Source organism: Carassius gibelio, chromosome B21, assembly GCF_023724105.1.
Source record: "Carassius gibelio isolate Cgi1373 ecotype wild population from Czech Republic chromosome B21, carGib1.2-hapl.c, whole genome shotgun sequence".
NCBI classification, from domain to species: Eukaryota; Metazoa; Chordata; class Actinopteri; order Cypriniformes; family Cyprinidae; genus Carassius; species Carassius gibelio.
The window spans coordinates 21,212,543-21,240,514 of NC_068416.1; the positions used below are offsets into that span (position 1 = coordinate 21,212,543).

General features: G+C 35.5%; 1 protein-coding gene across 2 annotated transcripts; it reads right to left on the reverse strand.

Moving 5' to 3' along the window:
- Positions 1 to 90: 90 nt before the first annotated feature.
- Positions 91 to 27,631, reverse strand: LOC127986518 (syntaxin-binding protein 1-like). Of its 2 annotated transcripts, XM_052588797.1 has the most exons (20): positions 27,477 to 27,631; positions 15,404 to 15,453; positions 15,032 to 15,113; positions 14,484 to 14,560; positions 14,193 to 14,271; positions 13,464 to 13,567; positions 12,388 to 12,536; positions 12,041 to 12,125; positions 11,560 to 11,690; positions 10,365 to 10,472; positions 10,080 to 10,140; positions 9,616 to 9,681; positions 9,422 to 9,502; positions 8,311 to 8,449; positions 8,105 to 8,214; positions 7,917 to 8,018; positions 7,757 to 7,842; positions 6,106 to 6,260; positions 4,628 to 4,785; positions 91 to 1,713 (listed from the first exon to the last, which is right to left on the reverse strand). In XM_052588797.1, the coding sequence occupies exons 1-19, from the start codon at positions 27,511 to 27,513 to the stop codon at positions 4,676 to 4,678; spliced, it is 1,812 nt and encodes a 603-aa protein (XP_052444757.1). In that variant the 5' UTR covers positions 27,514 to 27,631; the 3' UTR covers positions 91 to 1,713; positions 4,628 to 4,675. The 2 variants fall into 2 exon arrangements, with proteins under 2 accessions (XP_052444757.1, XP_052444758.1); XM_052588798.1 differs by lacking the exon at positions 4,628 to 4,785.
- Positions 27,632 to 27,972: the final 341 nt, after the last annotated feature.

Here is a 27,972-nt window from a genome sequence, read left to right on the forward strand (position 1 = left end):
TAGTTTTGTTCATACAAGAAAAAATTAGACTATTGTAGTCCAGAGGAAAATAATGTACAGAGCACGCCACAAAAATGTACTGATTGCATATTTGTAATGGAAGCCAATTTATTAGACAGCCTATACATGAAGTATACTTTAGTTTGTGCTTCAACACTCGCAAACATAGAATCCCAGTAAGACCAACGGGTGTAGGACGGACTACGTTCTTATTTATTGAGATTCTCAGAAAAAATGAATTGAATAGAAATCAATCCAGTCGACACAGCTATACAACAGCAAACCCAAATGAAGGTAATCATTTAAAAGAAGAGCGGGAACCATAGAAGCGTTCGCATCACAAAAAAACACGGTAGTGCAATATACAACCTTTCTGCCAGAACAGAGGAAACTGAAACCGAAACATTAAAAAGGGGTGTTGCGTTTCCTTGCAAAGCCATTCACCAGTGGAAGATATAACAGTGCACCAGAAAGAAACGATCAGACGGACAAACGAAAGATAGATATTACCTATTTTTCCCAGTTTATCACTACAGCTACAGCTAATACGTCACAAACACAGTGGCTTCACATTGGCAAAGGAAAGTTTTACTACATCACAGTCAGAAATTTTCACCAGTCAACAGTGAGACGAAAAAACAGTACCATATGGCATACAACAACACGCTACTCAGTGCATGTCCCAGGTTAAACATAGTTTACTAACCAATGATGAGACTTAATCGGACGAGATACAATACTGAAATACAACTGGCCCTTTTTTTGAATTCCTTAAACATCTGCAAGCAACGGCCTTCTTCACACTAAACCATGAGGTCTCTGTTGAAGGAGACGTGAAAAGAAAAGGAGATGGAGAGTAAATGCTCCCGGAGGGTGACATGTACAGTGTCTCTTTCACTTTTACAGCTTGAGGCTTTGATCTGTTACGCCTCCTTCCTCGTCATCACTGGAGTCCCAGAAGATGCTCATTGTTTCATTTTTTCAAATCTTAACGTGTATTTTATATATTTTTAACTTTATTCCAGCATTTTAAAACATGTCAAAAGGGCCACATAGTAGCGTCCATGGCATGCACACCTAAAATGAAACAACAATTAAACCCAAGCATCTAAACCGGGCGGCAGTTAAGCCTTCAGTGTAGGAAGTGATATGCATCAATTTGCCTCACTGGTCTATTTGCATACAAGCCAGTCCCACCCCCAACTACTTTTTTTTTTTTTTTTAAAGAAAGAAAAGAAAAAACACCAAAGTTAAATAAGGAACAATCGCATGTACACATTATAGCAGGTTCCATAACATACGATATTACATTTGGTACTTTCAGGTTTTGAAATGGCAAAACAAAAACTCAGTTTGACAGTCTATTCGTTTGCATCCATTGTAAAACAGAAGAATACTTACAATTATTCTTTTATTTCAACTTTATATATATTTAAATATATATAAATTTATAGAATATTCTTTTTGACTTGTCACCAATCTCCTGTTCAGTTATTTTTTTATTTTCTTTTGTCTCAAGCAAGATGCATACACGATTTATATAGGAGCGAGTGCGATTTACAGGGCGACGGATGAAGGGAGGGAGAGGGTAACTGGGAGCGATGGGGTTTGGGGCAAGGAAGTTGTGATTTTAGCTTGTCTGCTCCTCATCGGGTTTGTTCATGGCCTTGAGGGCGTCCAGAAGCTGGGTGGGGCCGGTGATATGGGTCGAACCTGCGTAGATGAGCACCGAGGAGACAAACAAAGAGAAAACTCATTACATTTATACATATGCTGAGATTAACTATAAAATGTGTTTTCAGCCATGTATCTATCTTTATATATATATATATATATATATATATATATATATATATATATATATATATATTACCGTTCAAAAGTCAAAAAGGGTCAGGAAGATTTTTTTTTTTTTTTTTTTATTAAACAAGGACAAATTAAATTGATCTAAAGTGAGAGTAAAAACATTTATAATGTGAATTTTTTAATTGTCTTTTCAAATTTACATTCAAGAATACTTAAAAAGTATGTGTATATACCATTGTGTCAACAAATATATTAAGTTGCACAACCTTGTCCAACTGTTATAATAAATTAGAAATGTTTCTTGCACATGCAAATCAGAATATTACAATGATTTCAGGTTAAAATAGAAACCCATTCATTCAATATTTCACAATATTACAGGTTTTACTTTAGTTTTAAGCAATAAATCTGGCCCTGGTGAGTTTAAGATACTTTCAAAAACATGAAAAAAATCTTACCCAACCCTTAAAAAAACATCATATTGATTTATCAAGATTTTGTTTTGAATCTAAAAATGTTAAAATTGCAAAATAAGGAAATATTTAAATTTGATTAGATATTAAGCTGAAGACACAATTCTAACACATCACAAATACTGGACATTCAAACTATCCAAAAGCATTTGTGCCACAGGGTCATCTCAAAAACAACAAAAACAAACATGGGTATGCACTGAAATAATTTAGATTTTTGGTGCTCTGTGGAACAAATGTCTATCCTAATATATCTTTAGCAAAGCTGCATGTTCCCACTACTTCAGTGATTAAAAACACTTGATAATGAATGTCATGTTCGCTTAAACCAGTGGTGGTTGCCTACAGAAAGAGGCAAATGAATCTAACATTGCTGAAGGAGTAGAACTGAATGTGTAGTTGCTTTGAACATGCAACTAAATTGCCTTGTGACTGCATCTGATATAATCTTCTGGGCCAAGTAAATGCAAACACGCAGTTTTGCTAATCGCTAATCAGATTCACAATGTGATTTGTAGCTCTTCATCTAGATGAGCGGGTCTAAACTAAAGATCCATGAAAACAAACCATATTATTGATCAATAATGGCTGGAACAGTCAAGAAGTGTTTCATGTTGCAGTATGGGTTAGGACTGGCATACTGCATATGGTGTGATCATTTACGAACACGAAAAACCAACAGAAAAAGGGGAAAACAAAAGGGATATAGCTTTAGCAGCCTGACACTTGAGTGATGGATACTTGATAGGGTTAAGCAATGATCATTCTTGAACAATGGTTTAGTCAGTAAAGGTGTTTGAAAAGACACTTTGTATTACAGGACCTCATTTGTGTGCATTTGTTGGCTTATAAATGTTATCTATTCTTTGTAATACTTGGGAGAAGCTTGTAACTGGGTTAAAGGAAAATTCTGGGTTCAATACAAGTTAATCACTATCAACAGTATTTACGATTACTACAGAAAACAATCTGACTCGTCCATTTGTTTGTCAAAACCTTGACATAATTGTGCTGCAATGCTCTTACAATGGAAGTCTATGGGGCAAGGTATTCCAAAGGGGATTGCATAGACTAAGGTAAAAGGTATACATAGAATGTTTAAGTCTTATGGTTGTACTTTCAGAACTGTGCATACTGTATTTGATGATTATTACAGTGTAATGCCCTATAGACTTCCATTTCAAGAGCATTACTGTGAATGCAAGTTTAGCAAGTTCTCCCAAATGAGTTAAAATGATTTCCTGTTGTAACTGAGAGCATGTCATTAACTTGTATTTAACCCAGAACATTCTTTTAAGAGCAAAGACAACTAATAGTATGTTTTAAATGAATTAAATAAATAATTCATAACATTTAATGTAACCACAAGCATGCACAGGAATTACAGTGTTGTAATATAAAGTGTAGCTAAGCTTGTTCAAAACATCCTCTATTTCTAAGTACCAGTCATGAACCACAAATTGCATTGATTGATTACCATGAGTTGTTTTAATAGTATAGTAAGTTAAATTTAATGCAAAAAAACCAGCACCTGAGGCATAACATGAAGGTTTCTGAAAAATGACATAGCCAGGGCCCAAACTAGTTAGTTTCAAAATGTTAATGTTTGGGGAAAGCGTTAGTGCTAAAGCATATCTGAAGAACAAGTGTTGGCATCTGCAGAAGAATTATACAGAAGGAAAAGTGCCAGTCACTGTCTGGCGGAAGTCATTTTAACATATATTCTTTGCAGACGGCCACTTGGTCATGTAGACGTGATGTGAGGTAGTTTGAGGAACTAGATTAAAAACAAAAACAAATTATCCTGCAATTGGCATCAATTACCTCTCCAGAGGGGGAAAAACAACGTTAATATGAGTGATTGTCTTAGATTGTTATTCAGAAATAATCGGAATATGGTGAGTCTTAAGGGTAGATTAAATCTGCGGGAAAATGAAGCTTTAACAAATTATTTATATTTGGGAGGGCAAATGGAGAAAGCCCTTTTTAGTCGGATGAGGAGACATCATTGAATTAAAAGGCGCATATTGAGGAGAATGCAGTTTAATCCACCCAACTGAGAGGATGCGGTTCTACAGGGATGGGGTCAGGACTCCTACTGCATCTGTCACTCAAAAAAAGGCTCCACCCACTGCAGTTCTGAATGAGGCATTCAGCAGTTCAATATTGGCTGGTCCCAGTAGAAGGCGGAGCCTGAGTGAGACTTGCAGATTGGAGGCAGGAGCCGGACACCCATCCCTGAGGCGTGGTGGCGTAGTAAAACGGTGGAGTGTGGTAACAGGAGCAAGAAAAGAAAGCCCTTGTGCTGTGGGGGTTCAGAAAGGGTTTCTTTGTTCGGCTGCCTTTACTTTGTCAGAGTGTGTTTTCTCTCTCCCACCCTTCCCTCTTTCTCTCTCTCACTCGTCTGAGGGGACAGGGTCCTCAAAGGACACCCTAGTGGATTCTCGGAAGTCAGGGTGCCGCAGGTCCATTAGAAATTTGGTTGGGGTGAGTGTGTGAGTAGAACCTGCGGAGGAACAAAGGTGGCTTCACGCTCAGAATGAATCTCACACCGCACCTCACGTTCTTTCACCACCGTTAATCTTTATGGGGGCAAAATAGGGTTAAATACCATTTCCAGCATTTGTAGATCTTGATTTTTCAGAAATATCATCCTATACAAAAAGAAAAAACCCTGACAAAAAAATATTTTTGGAAGCTCGGGGTGGATGTATCAGTGATGGAAGACTCAAGAAATCTTAGGCCACCTTCAATCAACTAAAAATATTAATTCCAATTGTCCCATGGAGGTCCTTCAGATGCATTGTCCATCTCTAATAGACCTCATGCTTGGACAAAAATTGGTAAGTTGCCCAATAGCCATTTGGATAAATTGGTAAGTTGCCCAATTGGAAATTCAGCGTTAATGTAAAAATCTTCACTGCTCAAATTTCTTCTGGAAAACAACAGACTGATACTTTAAAATTCACTTCTAAAGGGCAGTTCGCACTGACAGTATGTTGAAGTTACCAAAAGTCAATAATTTTAATGAGAACTCATAATAGTTTACCCAATAAAGAAAAAATACTCACCCTCAGGCCATTTAAGATATTTAAATATTTATAATTGCTTGCTCACCAGTGGATCCTTTGCAGTGAATGGGTGCCGTCAGAATGAGGGTCCAAACAGCTGATAAAAGCATCAAAATCTTCAAGACATTTTGAAAACGTCTTAATAATGGATTTGTTTCTTACAAACATGCAGCTTTTCACTTCATAAGACATTGATTGACTAGAGTGGTGTTGATGGTGATGTTTTTATCAGCTGATTGTACTCTAATTCTGATGGCACCCATTCATTGCAAGGATCCATTGGCGAGCAAATGATGTAATGCCATATTTGATGAAGAAACACTCTTGGACGGCCTGAGGATAAGTACATTTTTGGGTGAACCATTTCTTTAGATTATCATGATTTCTTTTGATTATTTTATGAGCAGTGTGAACACCTACTCTTTTTGGCTGCCATAGGCCTAAAAAGTCAGTTCAAAAGACAATTCTAAACACAAGTGCACAAACCTTATCACACGCACACAAGACACACAAAAAGAAGAACTTACGAACATAGACTTATGAACACATCAGAGGCTCACGACTGCAATTTAAAAGCAGTTAAAACATGACATGTACAAGACAAGAGCACAGGAAAAATATAGATTTGCCAGTCTGATTACACATATTATATGACAAAAACACATGTATAGATAAATATAAACATATCAGTCAAGCTTTAAAGGGTGGTTGCTTTAATTTACAGTGACTTTTAGAAGTACCCTGTGCAGACTCACCAACGATGGCCTCCCATTTGCTATTAGCCTGTGTGACCTCATAGGCACAGCGCATCTCGCTAAAGGACGCGCCCCCAATAATGAAGACCATGATGCGAGGGCCCGTACGGTACTCTCCAGGGGTTTTGTTCTTGTGCCAGTGGCCATATCGAGCACTGCCATGGAAAGAACATATGAATGCATGTCAACTTCAACGTACAGTCAAACCGAAAGAAGATATTTGTTACAGACTGCACTGTTTTACTCATTACGAAGACTATGAAGACTAGACACCACAGGTAGAAACATTTAACTCTGGTCGCCATTGACTTCCATAGTATGGAAAAAAATACTTATTACTGTAGCTACTAACATCATCTTTTGTGTTCGACAGAAGAAATTCATACGGGTTTGGAACAACTTGAGGGTGAGTAAATGATGGCAGAATTTTCATTTTTGTAAGAACTTTCCCTTTAAGGAACGACAGAGTTATTTGCAAGCACAATGAGAGAGTAAATTGGCGTAAACACTGGTGATCTCGAGTCTAATCAATAGCTATGCAATGGGACCCATCAGATCCCAGTTCTCCTTCTGTGAGAGTCAGGGTTGTCCTGCTTTGTCTCTGCTACTGTTTACAAGAGCTGTGCTCGTTTGTTTGTCCTGAACGCAGAACAGTGCAGTGGGATCATTATTGCTGACCCTGAGGAAATATCCCAGTTTCCACTGCTTCTGAAAACGACTTGGTGTTCACCCCCACCTCACGTCGCGCCACCCACCAATCGAGATATTGATCTCAATGTTCTCCCCACCCCTCAGTGCACAAATGATTATTGATCCAAGCTGCTTCTATCTTTTGAACTGTGCAATACAAACATGCATGTATTGGGGTTTTAGTGTGTGTGTTTTTATTTTATTTTAACACACACACTGTTCAAATTTTCTTGGATTTAAAATGAATGATAAAAATAATTAAAAAGTAATATTTTACAGTAGGGTCCCATTAGTTAGTCCATTAACTAACAATGAGCAATACATTTGTTACAGAATTTATTCATCTTTGCTAAGGTTAGTTAAGAAAAAATACAACTTTCAGTTATTTCAATTATTTATAAATAAATGTTGAAATTAACATTTAACTAAGATTAATAAATGCTTCAGAATTATTTCTATTGCTAGTTATCTAATTGTGTTAACTCATGTTGAACCTTACTGTACGACAGTAAAATTAAGATATAACTACGTTTGGCAGATTAACACATTTTCAAATGGAATTATCTATAAACATCATAAACAATGTATACATCATATAAGATAATACCAGAAACATTAGATATGTATATATTGTATTTTTATTATACTTTTTTATAATATATTTCTAATAAGCATAAAGTGCCAAATATAATACATTTGTATTTTATTGAGGTACTTGTCATTCAAAAATTAACTTTAAGTTTTTTACTTATTTTATGGAACATTGTCAAAGAACCCAGAAAGAAACAAAGCACCTGAAAATAATTTCTTGCTAATTTTATTCCTAATTTGATCAATTGTTCTGCAGTTTATTAAATTCGTCTTCCTGTCGTTCCATTTGAACTTCCTGTAGTAGTGGTCAACTCAAATTCCAAATTATTTGAAGCGAGCCTAAAAATCCAAATCGAGTGAGTGTGTGTACCTGACTGCAGAGGTGCTGAAGGAAGAGGACGAGCGTGTTGAGATGTACGGATAATGTTTGGTGTCCAGCTTCTCATCGATAGCATCCTGCAACAAGATTCACTAACCTTAAGACACAATCTACACACAGTTACTGTCAAACTTTATAAATCAGGACTGACCTCCATGATGTCCTTGATGAGTGGGGTCCAGCGAGAAAGCTGGTAGGTCTGCTCGCTCACACGCTCCTTACGATCAAGCTTCTTGCCTCTGCGGAGAGTAGACTGCAGCATACAGAAACAAAAAATGGCAGGTCAGAGAAACTCCTCGAACCGCCACAGAAACACAGGATGCAAATCAGACAGCGTACATCCGTGATGATTGGGACACCCAAATGAGCCATGTTGGTGATGATCTCACTGTCCTCAGGAGGGATCTGGGCATGTTGAATCAGCTTGTTAAGGTTCTCCTCCGTGATCCCTGTTTTGCAACACACGACACACATGTTATAAAATGGCTGATCTGGGCACTGAGAAACAAAGTGAGGTAGAAAATGGCTGCAAAAGGCTCTCTAACCATTCTTAAGGAAAATGTAGAGCAGGATGATGCGGATCTTGTCGTAGGTGCTGACGTTGGTGTCCAGCAAGATTGGCACGATGGCCCTCATGGGGTCTTTAATCTTCTCACCCTCTGCGTCTGTTCCCATAGCGAGATCCTGTCGGGTTACAGAGCGCACCTCATAAATTATGCTTGGCACACTGGAAGCATTAAAACTAAAATGATATGCCCTTTATTAACATAGTTAGATTCATTCAATCAGTGGTGGATCTGGTAAAGATGATATAGACGAGTTCTTGGTGCACAGCTTTTAGACACGCACTCCATACTCGTTGACTCAGTTACATTGCACCCGTTCACCGCTCTGCTCACCCCCTCATTGGAAATAAATCGTGACCAGGTGGGTAACTTCTCCGAGCAGCTCGTGTGTTATAGTTCCCTCCCCACCACCTATTACTTTGGTTGCTTTCAGCCTACACCATAGAAATAGAATGAACAGCCATGAAAAATGTCTTTTTTGTCTTCTAGAAGCCAAAAATAGAGATGGGGTGGATGATAACTGCACTTTTTAGTCCTATTACAGTCAAAATAATGAATCAAATAACAAAATGAAATCAGGATCTTTATTCCAACAATGAACAATATTATGTTTGTTATAGATAGATAGATAGATAGATAGATAGATAGATAGATAGATAGATAGATAGATAGATAGATAGATAGATAGATAGATAGATAGATAGATAGATAGATAGATAGATAGATAGATAGATAGATAGATAGATAGATAGATAGATAGATAGATAGATAGATAGCATGAGTGGTACATGAGCAGAATGCAATATTAAGTGGAGCATCACACCGCACAGGAACGAGGAGAGTGAAACCTGCGCACCAAACACTTCTAAAATATATATATAAGAATTTTTAAGGGCAAATATTTTTTTTACTTTTTTAGCACTAGTTTCCAATAGAATAAATATTGTATTGTACTTAAAACTGTAATCAACCTTATATTATAAATAATAATATCACATTTCGTGAATGTTAAAATCATTGTGTGAAACATAATTCATGAAACTGGAATACGCAACGGTTTTTCAGTAATGTGTCTGTGGTGAAACTGTACCTGTTCTACACGGCATAGCTTGTCTACGGTTCCCTGGTAGTGCTTCATGCAGTCCTCGGCCAGCTGCAGATGGGTCGAGTACTAGAGGGGCAGAGATTTTAAGGGTCGGTGAGGTAAATATTGGAACTGCAATTCCCATGAGGTTTTGTTTGGTCTTCTTTGGCTGATTGCACGTGTGTTTTGAGCTCTCTTACCTTGCTGAGCTCTTTCTGGTACTGCGGCATCTTCTTCAGCATTTGAGACAGGTCCCTCATAGTGGTCTGGAAGAAACACAGGACTTTCTCAGAAAGGAGAGCAAAACTGATGTCAGACGCTGCCTCCAGACATGTCTCAGATCCAGTAGGCCAAATTAGGGACACAGATATGACGCAATATAAAAGCTGTTATTTTGTGAGACTATACACTATTGCATATAGTATAGTACATAACAGCAGAAATGTGTGTGTATGTGTGTTGGCTTGTGCTGTGTCAGTAAGTCAATCGACACTAATTCTGTTGTAGCATCAGAGTGCTTTCACACGAGTCAGCCATCACATCTGCCAGCGCAATCTCATCTGCCAGGCTATCCTCCTTCACCCACGCTACAGTATTCTCTCTATTCTACTCCTCATTTATTCTCTCCTCCAAGCCCTTCTCCCTCAGCCGGACTCCAGCGTACCTTCTCCCCAGTATTCATCCGTTTACTAGCAGAAAACTCCTTCAGGGAGCGCGTCACCTCCCTGTGAGCAAGGGAAATGAGAAAGGAGGGAGAGAACACGGATGTCACCATTTACAGACGGAGAATATAACAGGAAAACCAGATCTAAAATTATAGTTCAGCTTCAGTTGCTGGTCCACATAGACTTCCATGGTATGAAAAAAAATACACTATGCAAGTCAATGGGAACCAGCAATTGAAGGTAAACTATCCCTTTAAGGACAAAAAATGTAAGGTTTTACTCACTGTGAGACCTCAGCAATATGTTTGTGCCGTAGTGCTACCCAGAGGTCATCGTCTTCATGCAGTAGCACTTCCTTCTCACGGGAGTCTCCCATCCCACTGGTATCATACCTACCAGAGTCAAATCAAACAAATGATTATTCTATTCTATTCTATTACTGTCCTTGGTCAATTAATGAAAGTATTTGTTAATGATCCCTTTGTAATAATTCATATGCTGCATGGCAGCACATTTTCTGTTTTTAAATGTGTTTTTAATTGTTATTTAATATTTTATTATATGATCATATATTTATGAAAGAATGTGTAATACTATAATTAGTTAACTTAGTAAATAATTTTAAAATAAATGTTTATTTATATACATTTTAAATAGTTTACATATGTGAACCTGGAGCACAAAATCAGTCTTAAGTCTCTGGGATATATTTTTAGCAATAGCCAAAAAAACATTGTAAGGGTCAAAATGATTGATTTTTCTTTTATGCCAAAAATCATTAGGACATTAGATAAAGATTATGGTCCATGAAGATATTTTGTAAATCTCCTACTGTGAATAAATCAAAACGTAATTTTTGATTAGTGATATGCATTGCTAAGAACTTCATTTGGACAACTTTATAGGCAATTTTCTCAATATTGTAATTTTTTGCACCCTCAGATTCTAGATTATCAAATAGTTGTATCTCGGCCAATTTATTGTCAACTTATTTATTTAGCTTTCATATGATGTATAAATCTCAATTTCGAATAACTGACCCTCATAATGTCAAATGTAAAAAAAAAGTATTTTTGTATTTATATATATATATATATATATATATATATATATATATATATATATATATATATATATATATATATATATATATATATATAATTTAATTATCATTTTGTGATATTATACTAAATTTATATAATAATAAAATAAGCTCACTTTTAGTAAATATTATTTAAAAATAAATGTTTATTAATATACATTTGAAATATTTTACATAAATGCATTATAATTATTATTTTAGATTGTATTATGAAATATTTTACATATTAGTGTATGTATTATAATTATGATTTTCTATTGTTTTATATTATATTATATAATATTAATGTTATATAATATCATATATAAATATAAACATTTAATACAATAAATATTATTTTAAAAATAAGTTTAAATATATTTATTTATTTCACTCACTTGTAGACATCATTCTCGATGGGCAGCAGGTCATAGGCCATAGCCTGGAAGGTGAGCTCGTGCAGGACAGGAGAGACAGGGTCGAAACCTCGGTCCAGAATAATGAGCTGAGAGCGAGCCTTGTCTGGACCCTGCAGAAAGATAAAAAATCTACTATTGCTCCACGATGAGCACAAGCCATTCTGATTAACATGAATCCAATTCAAGGATTTGTCCACAATAAGACCAGGATAGTGAAGATTGAAAATTGGTTTCATGCTTGATTTCTTTGACAGCCCTGATATTCTGAAGTCATAATTTCTGTTTTATGGGTTTAACAAAATCCGAATCTATCCAAGATCCCGCTGAAAGCTGCTTATGTTTCCCTTGCTCGTGTACCCCTTCTTCTAGCATATTCACATGTACATGTATGAACTCCTCTCTCTCTCTCTCTCTCTCTCTCTCTCTCTCTGCAGTGCAGTAACTGAGATGTGCCACTCACCTCCCCCATTGTGGGATCATCTGCTTTGTAGGCGTCCAGTTTGTCCTGAAGCAGCTGAGCCAGAGTGGCGTTATCTTTATACTCCCTGTACATAGAAAATCAGAGTATTAGAGCAGAGAGACAAAACGTGAGACAGCTCTGTTGATCCTGACGAGCAGCCACTTCCTGCAATCTGATCCAGAGATGACTGGGCATCTGTCTTCTACACTAGTTCCTGCTGTAAGTGTGTGTACAATGGATAAATATGATTGCATAATGTGAAACGGTATCATCAGGAACAGATCAGTTATAAAGATTATTAAAAGGCTATTTGGTTCTCAGTAATTAAGAGACTCTCCGTGCCTTACCCTCGGTATCGGACGGCAGGGTATTCCTTCAGTGTGGCACACAGTGTGGCCAGCTGGTCTGCCAACCGTTCCATCACAGGGTTCTTCAGCTGTGTCTTATGAGGGCTGTAGAAACTCTGGAAGGCATCAGGGTTGTCCAAGGAGAACACCTGAAAACACATTCATACTCGTTTCTGATAGAGCAGTAATGTGGACAGGCAAAGTGATCAACTGGCATTTTGTACCTTTTTGCTTCGTTTTTAATGTGCCATTTTGGCATAGAAAAATACAGATGAAGCTTAATTTTACTTGCGCAAGTTGCCAATGCAACATTTTTCCTTTTAATTTAGTTTAACTTGATATACTAAAATATCTAAAACTGGAATCATATTATATAAACAACAATTATATAAACTAGGGTTGGGCCGATAGATGATGACATCATCCATCATGATGTTGAGCCAGCTGGTTAATTCTAGAAATTAATTTTATTCTATAAATAAATATTTTTTTATGATTTTGTATGCATGTCACATGCAAAAGACCTGTGACAGAATTCTATGAAATGTTTTCCTGTTTCCAAACTAGTCTGAGGGATGAGCTTTGAGTTAGCGAGTTGTTTCCAGTCTTTGCTTTCATTCCTTTCCTTCCTGTCTTTCGTGTTTCCTGTGGCCGAATCTCTGTCAGGCAGTCAGGTCTTCACATCCACCCCTCCCCATCCCCTATCAGCACACACAGAGTCACATGACCACCCTTCTGTTCAGCAGATGGGTTCCCCTTGATGCTTGTTCCCTCTCATAACCTCCTCTGATTGGCCAATGCTGCGTGATGCTGAATGAAGCGAGCCTGCGAAGCGTTGATTTACAGCATCATCACGCCAGGCGAAATGCACTGCTCCTCTGACTCCACTGAATTAATCATAGCAGACAGCCTGAGCAGCAAGGCATTGTGGGCCTGATGCATCCCCCCAGCCTTAGAGCAGTTCTGGAACACTCTATTTCTGCATTCACTGATTTGTTTCTGCGTAGTTCTCTATACGGATAGTCATTATTCCTGTATTTTTTTCTCTTGTCCTCTCCCCTCCTGAAATGCCTCACCTGGGACTCATAGGGCAGGAAGGCGATGTTGATCTCAGTTAGGGTTTTAATGGTCTTGGAGGCACGGCTCTTCACCACATCATTAAACAGGGGGTCTGGGCAAGCTAAAAAAAACACACATGGGTAGTTGACATAAGATTTTGAGCAGTGACAGCAGTTTATTAAAGTTCTGGCATAATATACATCACTTAGATTATTTTATATAGATATAAATATCTGAAATTAAATGTAAAAAAATATCCAAAGTCAGCGGCAACATTTCTGCACTAAAATTTCCAATAAAATCCAGAAGCAATATTTATTGTATATTTACACTTTTATATTTATTTATTTTTTATTCTCATGGATGCAGTTTTAATTTTTTTTATAGTCTTTAAGTGTATTGTTATTAAGTTCATTTATTGTTTTCTTATTTTATATATTTCCCACTTAAGATTTTATTTTATTTCCTTTTAATTTATTTTTGTAACCAAGGCTTACTGTATCAGCACCTTCAATTTTTATTAACTACAAAATAATTCAGGTAGAAAAACTTATTCATTCATATCTGTCATTAAATTCACTGGATCAATTGATTCATCTTTATATCTAATGTCACATAGCATTGTGTTTTTGTAAAATTCAGTAAAACCATTGCCTTGCTGATTGCTTATGTAGTAGTCTAGTTTTTAGTGAGGTCCCATTAATACTGAGCACTTGAAGTACAGTGGAGTACCCTCAGATACTCACAGTCAGTGAAGAACACATGAGCCCCTTTGTATTTCGCTGAATGGGGATCTTTGAAGTCATTGATGAGAGTCTGCACAGACTGGTAAGAGAAATACAACCAGCTTCAGATAAGACTGTGTCTGTGTTTTGTGTTGTTATAGTAACAAAAATGGCCAGAAGAAATGGCAAGAGTTTCAGTGTGTCAGTGAATGACATATGTTTAGTGTGTAAAGTGTGAAGGTTCCGCCTCCACGCTTCCAGGGTGTTATTTTAGCGTCTTTAGCAGCTACTAAAATCAGTGTGTTTGAGTACCTTCTCAGTTGGGGTGATCAGGTAAATGGCCTCCAATGAAGGCAGAGGCTCTCTTCGCTTATTAATGTCTTCAACAACTGCAGAGATAAAAGTAGAAGCAGAAATAGCAAGTTAGTCACAGAAGCAGCTTCTCTGATACAGGGTTATATTCATTAACCTTTAGGTTAATTGAAATAAAATGAAAAACTTGAACTTGAAATGCTGCCTTGGCTGCTAACTGGAATTAATTAGCTTTGAAACACTATTTATAAAAATAAAAATAAAAAATTACAACTTAAATAAAACTAAATTAAACTTAAATCGTAATATGTATATATATATATATATATATATATATATATATATATATATATATATATATATATATATAAAGCACAATACATTTTTTTTACGAAAACTGGTCACATATGCTGGTTAAATGCTAAATGGTTTAAATTGAGATTATATATGGTTTATTCTTGTTGTGTCCCATGAGCCATAGGCTTGTTGTTGGCAGCAAAGGTGAACTTTTTACTTCATTTGTGGTCAAAAACTGTGGTTTGACTTACTAGTGATGCCCTCTGTCATGATATCAGTCATTTTGCAGCAAGAGGAAAGCATCCTCATGCTGAGCTGGTCCACAATCAAAGCCTACAGAGAAAAACAGAGAGCAGGATTAATGAGAGAGTCTCGAAAACACACATTTATGCAAAAGAAAGGTCTGTTGCTTATGCTTATGCAGGCAGTGTGAAAACTGTTATTTATTAATATGGTCACCGAAATAGATATGCATGTGTCATGATACAGGCAGAACAGGATGTTATTAATCACAATGATTTCCTGTCTGCGGCTCGGGGACTCAATGAAATATTAAAACTGTGGTGCGGTGACATAAGGATAGAGCGGTTGCTATGGTGATGGGGTTATTGAGTTTGTCTTGCCTTCCATTCTCCCTTCTTCTTCACCTTCTTGATGACATCATTCATAATCTCTGCAGGAAGAAGAGAAAAGTTTTTAAACTTCTGATATTAGTGGTTCGTACATATTATTCACTAGTCATATCCATGTTTAAATCACAAATACATGCTGTCATTCCAGTTTAAAATAACTTTTTTCTTTTTTAAAGTGTATTTTATTCCTGTGATGGGAAAGCTTAATGTTCAGCAGTCATTACTGCAGTGTTCAGTGTCAGAAACTGATACATGATTCTTTGTTCAATAGAATGGCATTTATTTGAAATGGACACATTATAAATATTGTTTCTGTCATTTTTGATCAACTTAATCATCCTTGCTTAAAACAGTTGTACTGTATGTATTTTAGATTTAGTGTAAATAGCTGATGCCATAATTTATTTGTTCTTTGTTTAGAATGGCTCTAGATTCATCATAGGACGTACAATCATTATAACACAACATATGTGCCTTACACAACAAAACACTGCATTACATTTGACCGGAACCAGTTTGTGTGTTGGTTTGTAAATGATGTTAATGGCTACTGAAGTGTAGGAGGCAGATAAATGTCTTACAATATCAAAAATATTAAGGTATTTGTTATGACACCATGTATATCTCTCTCTATCCCTCTCTTTATCATCTCACACACCTGCTCTATTGCCATACAAAGCCTCTAGCATTGTGTTTGTGTGTGTGTGTGTGTGTGTGTGTGCTGTCCCCTTGTCACACCTGAGCCTGACTGCCAGCTGGTCCTTTACTTATTATCTCTTTATATTTTGCCTTCTATATCTCTCTCGCTTTACTGCAGCGGAGCTTTTTTGGTAACGGTTTCAAAATTAATAGACACACCTCTCAATAAACAGACACTCTGACTGCTGTAAAAGAATCATATTCATGGAATCCAGTTCATCTGGTCATGCAGGTAATTTTAACACTCAGATCAGAAATGTAACTCCAGGTGGACGAGGTTGGTTCTTATGAAACATTACCCACCCGATCACAGAAATAAAGTCACATCAGGGAGATATGAAGTCACAATTACAAAAAAAAGGCAAAAATTGTATGTAAAGAGATGTAAAAGTCAAATTCTCAGATGTAATGTCATGATTGTGGGATCCCAAATATGAGGTGGAGGAAAGGACAATGGTAAGATATAGACAGAAATATGTGAAAATTTTGATTGTGAGATATAAGTGACTACTATGAGAAAAAAAGAAGTTGTGATATACATTATAAAGTCACAAATACAAGAAAAAATTAAATTTGAGATATACAGTTAGATTGCCAGAAAAAATTATGAAATACTAGAAAAGAAAACGTCACTTGTGACATTGATTATGAAATATAATGTGACAATTATGAGAAAAAGCAGCAGTTGTGAGATATAAAGTCGCAATTACAAGAAAAAATCCAATTGGTGAAATATAGTGTCAGATTGTGAGATATAAAATCACAATTATGAGGGTGAATAATGACAGTTGTGAAATAAAATCAGATTGCAAGGTTTAAAAAAAAAGGCTTATTTACGAGAAAAAAAGTTTCAATTGTGATTTAGGCACACTATGAGATAAAATACTAAGAAAATACTAAGAAAAAAAACATAAGGAGTGGTATATAAAATGTTATGTAAAATTATACATACAGATATTGTGAGATATAAAGTCATAATTTTGACAACAATTATGTGGAAATGTGTTGATTGTGACGTAAAATGACAATTATGAGATATTGTCATATCGTTATAAGATATAAAGCCACAATTACAAGAAAAAAAGACCAATTGTAAGATATAAAGTCACAATTATAAGGATAAATAATCCAATTGTCAGATATAAAAGTGCCAATTATGAGGAAAAAACAGACAATTGTGAAAAATAAAGTCACAATTACTATTAAAATGCACTTTTTTTAATTTCTTTTTTTATTAGTCCTCGTGTTTGTTTGCTTTTTTTTTCTCATGATCTTATCCTAATGAAGTATTATGGTGATACTCCACATAAAAATGAAAACCAAAATGCTCTGTATTAACCGAAAGGGAACTTATTCAGTGTGCACTATTCCCTGTAAAGTGCAGTTGTCACAGATTGGTAAACTGGGGCGCTATCAGATGTGAGACAGAGACATCGTTAGCCATGGCAGCAAATTGAATTTTTTATATTTTTTTTATCTTCAGAATCTCCCTCTGTTCAGATGCCATGCTTGTGCTGCTTACAGACAGTATTAAATGAACATAGCTGGTTGTTGAGAACCGAATCTATGTAGAATCTCTATCTGCAACTGTTTCTGTTCTGTGGCTGATCTCTCTTACTCACTCTGATGTAAGTAATCCCATCATGCGGGGATTGGGCGGAGGTGACCATTTTTGTGTGTTGGGGCCAATATTAGCATGATTGCATTGCTAGCCATCTGGTTGAAGTGTCAGAATAAAGGCGCTCAGGGTCATTTTGTGGTTTTGACATTTGTGCTGGTGCAGTGATAGAGTTAAGCTCCTCTGTGGATAAAAACACTGAATCCTGGCCGAATCCAGATGGATTATGGGTGTTTAAACACAAAGCAGGTTCTAGTGAACGTGAAGGGATTAGCAGGCAGTTTAGCTAACAGGAGATTTAGCATAGATTCCAATAGCAATTTATGTGAATGAGGGCCAAAGCTAATCAAACTGTGAGCACAGCGATCTGATAAAGCGTGCCAATGAAAACGTGTTTGTCAAATGTCTGTTCTTCGAATACGTAAAGTATGACTTTGCTTAAAAAGCCTCAGATACAAGAAAAAAGTGTGGGATGTTTATTTTTGTATCCAGCAGAATTCAGAGTAGTTTATGTAATTCAAATCCCCAGAAGAGCTTCATTAATGTCTCATTTTAACTTTTTTGTAGTTAGCACACAAAGAATATGCTTTATGCTATGAAAATCAGGTCAAGAATACCTATGATAATATATCTATATATTATGCTATATATATATATATATATATATATATATATATATATATATATATATATATACAATATATATATTATACATTATATATATATATATATATATATATATATATATATATATATATATAATATATATTATACATTATATATATATGTATATATATATATATATATATATACATATATATATATATATATATATATATATATATATAATGCTAGTGTTTGACCAGAATGCGTTTGTTGATAGCCAAAGCCAATATCCAGCTTGAATCGAAACTGACAGCATCATAATTTAATGTAAAATAACATGTTACACAATATTTATCTACTAAAAATAATAATTTAACTAAACAAAAACTAAATCCAAATAAAACTTTGAACATTAATTGAAATAAATATAAAATAACAAAATATAGCTATTACAAGAAAAACTTTAACTGTAATAAAATACATTTAAATTGAAATGACTAAAGCTAAAACTAAAATAAAATGAAGTTAATTAGATTATTAGTTAAACAAACAAAAGAAAATGGCAAAAGTGCAAAACTAAACCTAAACTGAAAAAAAAAATCTCATTCAAAATTCTGTATGGTATATAAAATACCAATTACTAAATCTTATATATTATATTATATAAATAAGAAAATGACAAAAGTAAAAATAAAATCAAATTAAATAAAAACTGAAAATTGTCATTTTCATTTAAAATATTACAAAATACTATGTTGTATGTAAAATATCAAGTACTAAAACTCATATAGTATACAAATAATACTAAATGACATTGTCATCGGCAAGGCTGTCAAAAGATTTTAAAAAAGGACACTAGGAGATTATGCACAGTATGTTTAATTTGCATTTGATTTACTTTGATTTGCATTTGATTTACTTTGATTCATAAATAAAAAAACATTTAAACAATGATTTACATAGGCTATCTTTTATTCTTATGCATTATTTACTTGCTTTCCAATACTCTCCACTGAATGAGTTTAATAAATATCTATGCTTTAAGTGTTTTTGTGTTCTTCTAGGACTACTTCTACTGAAAATAACACCAAGGGCACACGCTTTCAGAGCCATACTCTGGGTCATGTCGTTCTCAGCTGTCTCCAGAGGACACTTCATCCAGTCATGTGACATCAGCACAACACCCACTGGCCTGAGTTCACTTCTGCCCATGTTCAGCCTCCAGGACTGAGGTAAAAACCATTTTACTGTACAAATGGGGGTTACTGATGCGAATGAAGAGGAAAAATACAGGGAAGGACAAAATGAATGTCAAACGGCCTCATCTAAGGCTCCTGCAATATAATAATAATAATAATAATTCTTTACATTTATATAGCGCTTTTCTAGACACTCAAAGCGCTTACATAGTCAAGGGGTATCTCCTCATCCACCACCAGTGTGCAGCATCCACAATATGCTCAATCCTAATCAGTATGCATTTAAAACACCATCAGCCTGCATGCATGCATTTTCTACATTCTTTTTCAGAGACTTCTCAATGTATTGATTTCCTAGCTTCCTCGCTGATGTGTAACCTTTTCAAGAGATGAATTCCTGCAGTGCAGTAGAAATAAATTGGATTAAATCATACTGTACACACAGACTGCAGGCCAGGTCTCAGTTAATGAACTCCATTTATTTATTTTCCTCCTCATATTGGGCAATAAAATGTACCGCAGTCTATCAGCTATTTGTCACTGTAGGCTGGATCGGCTGAATGCTGATATTATCAGAAAAGTGCTGATCATGTGTTTGGGTTTAACTGATTTTGTAAAGTGACACAAATCAAAAGAATTAGAATTCAATCAAACAGTAAATTCCATTTATGTGCAGTAAATTAAAGGTCCAAATAGGGTCAATAGGTTTCCACAATCCACATATGATAATGTATACACTGCAGTTACATTGCATTTACAGTTACATAGGTATAGTTTAGCCAAAAATTACATTTAAAGAAATTTAGAATCACATCACTAGGTCACAAATTGATCCTCTGCAGTGAATGGGTGCCGTCAGCATGAGAGTCCAAACAGCTGATAAAAACATTATAATAATCCACACAACTCCATTCATCATTTAACTTTTTGTTGTAAACATGTATGTTTATTTGTTTAAATAAATACATTTGTGCATACACTCTTAAAATAAAGGTGCTTAAAAGATTCTTCACAGCAATTTTTGGTTCCACAAAGAACAATTGGTTTTTAAAGAACCATCTCTTTCTTACCTTTTTTAATCTGAAGAAGCTTCTTTCGCCACAAAGAACCTTTTGTGAAACAGAAATATTTTTTAGATATTAATGGTCCTTTATGGAACCATTTAGATAAAAAAAAAAAAGTTATTCTATGGCATTGTGAAGCACCTTTATTTTTAAGAGTGTATTTCTCTGCTGATTCAGACAACTTTTTTACTGGAGAATGCAATAAGGATAAAGGATTTTTAAGTTAAAAACATCTCGATGAATTTGTTTCTTACAAACATGCAGCTTCTGGAGACATGTGGATTACTTGCGGAATCTCGTGATGTATTTATCAGCTGTTTAGACTCTCATTCTGATGGCACCCATTCACTGCAGAAGACCCATTGGTGAACAAGTTATGTAAGCCTAATTTCATAACAACATGATTTACAGCATTCTAAACTGAACTGTGAATGTGCAATAAGCATGTTAGCCAACAGAATACTTGGGTTTACAATAGCATCATTCATTTATGTATGTGGTACCACACTGTTTCTGTCTCATGCTCTTTCACTTAAACACTGAACCTCTCTCCTGAGTACACCAAATGGAGTCTCATCTCACTCCAGCTCTTCACTCTTCATACTTAACCTTAATGAAGATGTCTTAATTAAGCACAAGCTGAAGTTTGTGATAAAAGTAGATGATTGGTTAAACGAAGCCATATCTTGCACCTTTAATCAAAGATTGCTTTAGCAAGGAAGGTTGTTTTTCTATGATACAATCACTGTTTTACTCCTGGTTATGTCTTAGGCAATTCACAATATACTCTTGACGACTTGTTAAAGTGCTTTAGTGAATGCATTCTATCATTAAAGCTACAGTCGATAACTTTTGATGATCTAGCGGTTAATAAACAGAACTGCTTGTGTCTTGCAGAAGAACATTGTAGCTGGATCTACTTCTCTCTGTTTATGTCTATGAAGAATCACAAAGGTACTGGGTTACTCCGCCGCGGTACCCCGAAGCAATCTAAAATAGTCAGAATATAAACACTTATTATAGGTGCACCCTAGTGATTCAGGACAGGCTAAAAACACGGTTTAGAAAATGGATTCATGGTGTACTCGCTTATTATATATATTTTGTAAATTTTGAACAGAAAAAAAGTTACGGACCGCAGCTCTGATTGGTTGATTTCTTACCAGTAGCGGAGTATTTCTGCAAATGGCAATAGGAGCACTGGGAGGAGCCAGAGGAGCTTGATTTTTTTTTTTTTTTTTTTTAAATGCAATCTATAAACATTTATGAATGATGGAATTTGTATAAAATTAGTTAGGGATGTACAGTATATCAGAACCATATTGATTATCAGTTGATATTAGATATTTGTTGGTTATTTGTATTGGTTGATATTAAGTATTTAATTTTACATTGAATTGTACTGGTTATTTGTTCAAAATGACAGTTCCTCTACTTAAAAAAAAAACTAAATCACCCTTACAGGCCATTTCAGAGCAAATACAAAATGAGATAAATATCGCTGTCAAAATGCAATATCACCCAGCTGTACTTCTTGTCAATGCAAAGAAAATAAAAAACCTATAGATGCTCATCACCGCAGATTTAACCCTCCATATTCCCAGGCTCCCCCAGGGCACTCTCATTTCATGACCCACTTTTATGCTCAGTCTCTCTGGATTCTTTCGACCATTTACCTTAAAGAGACAGTCTGTGGTTTTCCATATCCTTGTGAATCTGCTTTGATTTTCTGGTATGAAAACTAAACCTAGAAACTATTCAAGTTTTATGTTTTCTATTTATGTTGCATCAGTGACCTTGATGATTTTCGCTTATTTTTCAACCAAGGTTTACTATTAATATCTGCTGCGTAGGATTGCAAACAGAAACTGAATCATTTATGTCTTAAAGGAGTTTTTATATTAATATAGAGGTATTGTCTGAGCATCTCATCCATACTGCAGTGCGGTCTACACGCATAGTGTCAGATAATGCCCCAGAGAAGGTGACTATCCAATGTTGTCCTTGTATAACAGACAGAAGATGCTCTGCTAAACCCCAACCAACGTCACAGAGTCCAAGGACAGAGCACACACACACACACACACATTGACTCAGATGCTGTCCTGCTGGTATAGAATTTCAGCATGCTGAGTCACTACGCAGCACACCCGCTCAATGAAAGCACAGAAGAGCTTTCTGAGCAAGGAAAAGAGATGCTGAAAGGACTTCATGCCAGGCATAATATTATAATTCAGGCAGATTCAGATATGCCAATAACTATAATTGTAAATGAAACTATCATTCATGTTGGGCCAGTAATTTGTTTAATTTATTTAGTATTTCTGTAGTGGGTGATCTTGAATATTTAATTGTGCACGCTCATTTCTCCGATATGTTATCTAAAAATGTACTTAAAGTCATTTAACAACACCAATACAGTTCATATTTAATATTTAAAAATTAAATATATGTTTTATACATATTGTATACTATATAATATATTATATATAATACAATAGTTTTTATTCTTAACGATTAATAAAAATTATGGTTGATCTAGATATGACAAAAATTATAACTATAAATATAAATATTTTTCATTATGACAAATAAAAGATATAAGGCCAGTATAAAAATTCAATACTTTTGTCTAAACAAATTAAAAATTAATTTTAGACAAGAAAGAATTTTGAGATTGGATAAAGATATTTAAAATTATATTGCATAAATTTATGTAGTTGTTAGTTACTATTGGTATACATTTTATTTATTTTTTATTTATTTTTATACTCATTTTATAGATTGTTAAGAAATAACTTTTTAGATTATATGATTTTTAGATGGTAATATAAATGTAAATGAACATGCACGTGGATACCCATAATCAACCGACACCAATAAATGCAAAAAATCACTAATATCAACTAATAATGAACATGGTACAAATATAATGTGCATCCGTAAGTCATTTGATAAAACAGTATATATTCACATATATATTCAGAAATATATATTATATATAATCTCAAAAACCTACACTGCTTTTTGTTCGGAAATTTGAACATGTTACAGTTTCAAACTGGAAATGTTTTCATTTCAAATTTCCATACCTCATAGATATCTGCATGTTTTGTATTTTACAGTATGTTTACTGTAGTAGTCCATTTTAGTTCTCTGTTTGTCTCAATGGGACAACATCTTTTATCCTGAGGTCTGATTTATCTTCCCCAGAGCTTTCCACTCAGGGCTCATTTTCATATGAAAGCCATAAACGGATTTCAACGGGAGGAATTCTGGATAATGTATTCCAGGAGACTCAGCGGAAAGCTTGAACTAAACATTATCTTTATTCTTTACCATTAACAGAAATATAAAAAGCACCCTAAACCAGATCACCCCATTCGTAACCACCAGGGAGAAATTATATAAAACTGCATAAAATCTACAGAAATCTATAATTAATTTCAATTTTTGGTACACTGTGCATCCGCCTGCAGAAACTGGAGATGATACACTGGTCTGTGCACAAACCTAATGCAACACCCAGATATCAGGCCGAGTGCAATCATGGATAATGACAGGCTAGTGGTGCATTTCAGACATGGAGACAGTAGACATGCCGGTTTACAGTAGACTATTAGACAGCGAGTTTATTTACAGCATCTTTAACACAGATCAAAGCTTGCCAGTTGGTCTTTGGGATTAAAAATATTAGCCGTTGTCAGCAAACATCTAAATTATCTAGAATACTACAGAAGCTTATTTCTTTTCATGTAAATTATCCTTCACTCTGGTTGGTTTGTTGCTAATAGTGCTTAATAATGCAAGCAATGGATTTTTATACTTTTCTAAGAGATAAGATGCATTTATTCCATGATGGATGATAAAAAGGTTAGATGGTTTGCTAGTCAAAGTTGGTCTTGAATTCTTGAAAATTGCTCAACCTTGAGCTGTTTTAAGCTGTTCTCATAATATGTAAGATCTTGTTTGTATTGCTGCTCCCTTTTTAATTTCACTCTGCCCTTCATTTAAGACCTCATTCTTTTTCCATCCACACTAGAATTAAAGGTGCTGTATGTAAGTTTGGACTGCAATACCTAGTTCAACCACTCTGTGTCAATCCTACATACAGCACCTTTAATCATCGTTAACTTCTATTTTTATATTGGTGTGTGTCTGGTTGATGTGTTCTTTATACACGGTGTGAAGATATGGTTTGCTTGTGTTTTGGATAGGGATGCAATGATTACATTTTTGCTTCAAAATTTCAAAAACACACCATCGAATTTAGGAAAACTATTAACAATGTCCATTGTCACAAACGCTTCTTAATACATACCAGGTTACATACGCTGGCATGAAAGGAAAGGAGTTCTCTTTGAGCTTTTAAGGAGTTATAAATGCCTTCCGTTCAAGTGAAGCATGCATCACACGCTTACAGTTTGCCGCAAGGCACACTGACTGTCCTCTCTTCACTTGCCATACACAAGTATGCACACTGTGATCTAGGACTCTCATGTCAGTTCATCTTGTTGTTATGTTAAAACACTGTCATCTGAAGGAATCTAATATACCCCTCATAAAGGCTTTGTGTTTGTGGATATATATCTGAGATTCCCTCTAAGTGGTCTTTGTGATATTAATGGGTATACAAGAAATCTAGAGTGTATATTGTGTAAACAAAAACTATTATTTTGGATGCGATTAATCGTTTGACAGCATTAATATCATAAGTTTCCCTGAATGCTGAACATGTCATTTGGCTAAATCTGGTAAGTAGGGCATTAATATAAAGTCACTTCATGAAAATGGATCAACAAACAGGCAGGTTAACAAAAGAACTGGTTCATTCAGAGCTAGATTCATGCAGATAAAAGACCCTTTAAACAAATACTGTGAGTAATTCACACAGATGCTGTCCATGTGTACTCCTGCTGTCCCCTTACATTACATCCTACAGCGCATATACAGCTACCTGTCAATATTGCATATTTTAAAGGTAAAAACCAATCAAAACAGACAATGAGAATATAAGCAAGGATGTAAGTGCATTTGGTCAGTCTTCCACTCATGGCTTTGCTCTCTATCTGACCCTGTGTCTATCTTTATTGTGTACTGGATCTCATGTCCCTGGAGAAGACAGTGAAACCAACACACACACCCACGGCACACCGAACCACAGGAAAATCAATCCATCATCCCGTGTGTGAGGAAGACCGAATCCTGCGCAGGTGTTCGGAGCGTTTATGGCTTTTAATGATCAGGTTACAGTCAATATTTATTATGTGCGTGAGCCTTTAATTTGGACTGGACAATGCAACTGCATTTTTACTATTATGTCATATTTTCTGTGCTTTTAGTTAGAAGTTAGCATAAGGTGTTTCAGCAACAGGAATCGATATATTACAAACAAAACAAACTCAGAATGTTTAATGCGTTAGTGGTGAATGATGTGAGCATAATAATGAGTCGATGAAAAATACTGATGATGAAAAGGATAAATGTTTTTAGAAATATTTAAAATTAAAATGTCCTCAGTTATTTTAGACAGTATTTTATTTAATTTTTATTACATTTTTAAAACAAAATTGCTTCACTCGTCATTGATTATATATTAAAAAAAAACATCATCAAATGTAATTTTATAATAATTATAAAATAAAATATGCCAAACTACTTTTACCAGCATTATTTCCCCTCACCCATACATTTTTTTTTTTATGAATTGCATTTTATAAACTGTATTTATATAACGGGATTTTTGAATGGGACTAAAAATTACTCCTATTCTGAAGACAATATTTGTGTTGGGCCTAAATTTAAAGTACACAATTTATTCAAATGTATTAGGCTACAAATAAAATACTTTGAATGCGTCTTTCAAATGAATGAATTACGTAGTAAACAGGCGTTTGAACATGGCAGATTTCATATTTTCATTGTAATTTATTTACTGTTTATTTATTTATTCAAATTTGTCAATGTAACGATTGTGATCTACGTTTACAATAAAATAGCCTAAGCTACTTGCCGTTTAGTATCTCCACATCCTGCTGCATAAGCAAAATATTTCTCTAAAACGAAAGCACCTACAACCTCCATCAATCTGTCTGAACTAAACGCCATTCTGTTCCTGAACGCTCTCTCAGCTAGTATGCACTACACATGACAGATACAGATACACCTCTGAGGGATGCGCATTTGCTCTCATTTTCCCTTATTCAACCAAACATGAACCACTCCGCCATTTAACGATCCATCTGGAGATGCGAGGCAGCTGCATTCATGTTAAAAGCACGGGCACTTCCTGGGCAGATCAGTTCACAGCTGGAGCTTTACGCAATGGAATATAATGCACTGGTGATCAATCACAGGAGTGAGGCTTTGCCAAAACGCATACATTGAGCTCATCTCTAGAACTAGAAGATAGACTTATGCAAACATCCCCTCAATTCTATCATTATAACGCATATAAACAACAAACCGAGCAAAATAAAACAAAAATGCAGAGGTCTTTCGACAGAGCCCTGCATAATTCCTGAAACGTCCTTGCAGAATAAGGGCGTTCCTGTGTGATAGACCATCTTTACACTGGTACATCAAGGTTTTTTGTTGCTTGGTGCTGGTTCTCGTGACATAAATTAATACATTTTAAACAACATACAATGATAAATAAAACCTATTCATGTAGTGATGCACAATGCGCATCCGCAACATCCCGAGAGTAATGTCCTCCCCATTCAGCACAATGGGAGGGAAACAACCAGCCGCATCCAGGGGGAACCTAACGCTGATTTACACCAGTGACACATGCAACGGGAAGGCATCATAAAATAGCAGGCACATTTGGTTGAATATTAAACCTCAGTAGCCGAGTTTTAACATTATGGTCTTACTTTCGCCAACGACCGCCTTTAATCCAATTGGTGCCATGATGCTCCTGAGTGTGTTCGCCCGTGTGCTGTATCTTCTCCTCCCTCTCCTCCTCTTGCTGTCTCTGGCAGACCGGAGCGGAGCGGTCCTGCGCACTCACAGCAGCTGACTGCGGAGATTCGTCACTGCGTAACCGCCCCTCCCTCACATGCGCTCGTGCTACCGAGCGCCGTTATATACTGCGCGTTTGCCAAACGCTGAGGGCGCAGACACAGAATCACAAGAGAATACCTCCTTGATTCCACGCTGACTGTTCATGCCATGATCAATGGAGGTTTTAAAATACCCTTGCAACTGACCCAACTGCTTCCACTGTTCATTGACCGCTACGTGACAAAAAGAGCAGGTCACTCCATTAGAGAAGCAACTAAAGGTTATTTTACACTGAATTTTAATTTAACTAACTACGAAGCACAACAGTTTTAGTTTACTTCATCAAATTAACTACATTAATTGTTA

Coding starts and splice junctions, on each gene's coding strand:
- LOC127986518 (XM_052588797.1), bottom strand. CDS start 27,513: ATGGCACCAATTGGATTAAAGGCGGTCGTTGGCGAAA. Junction 13,568..14,192: donor TCATGTGTTCTTCACTGACT/GTGAGTATCTGA, acceptor TGTTTTTTTTAG/CTTGCCCAGACCCCCTGTTT. Junction 9,682..10,079: donor GGATGAATACTGGGGAGAAG/GTACGCTGGAGT, acceptor TGTTTCTTCCAG/ACCACTATGAGGGACCTGTC.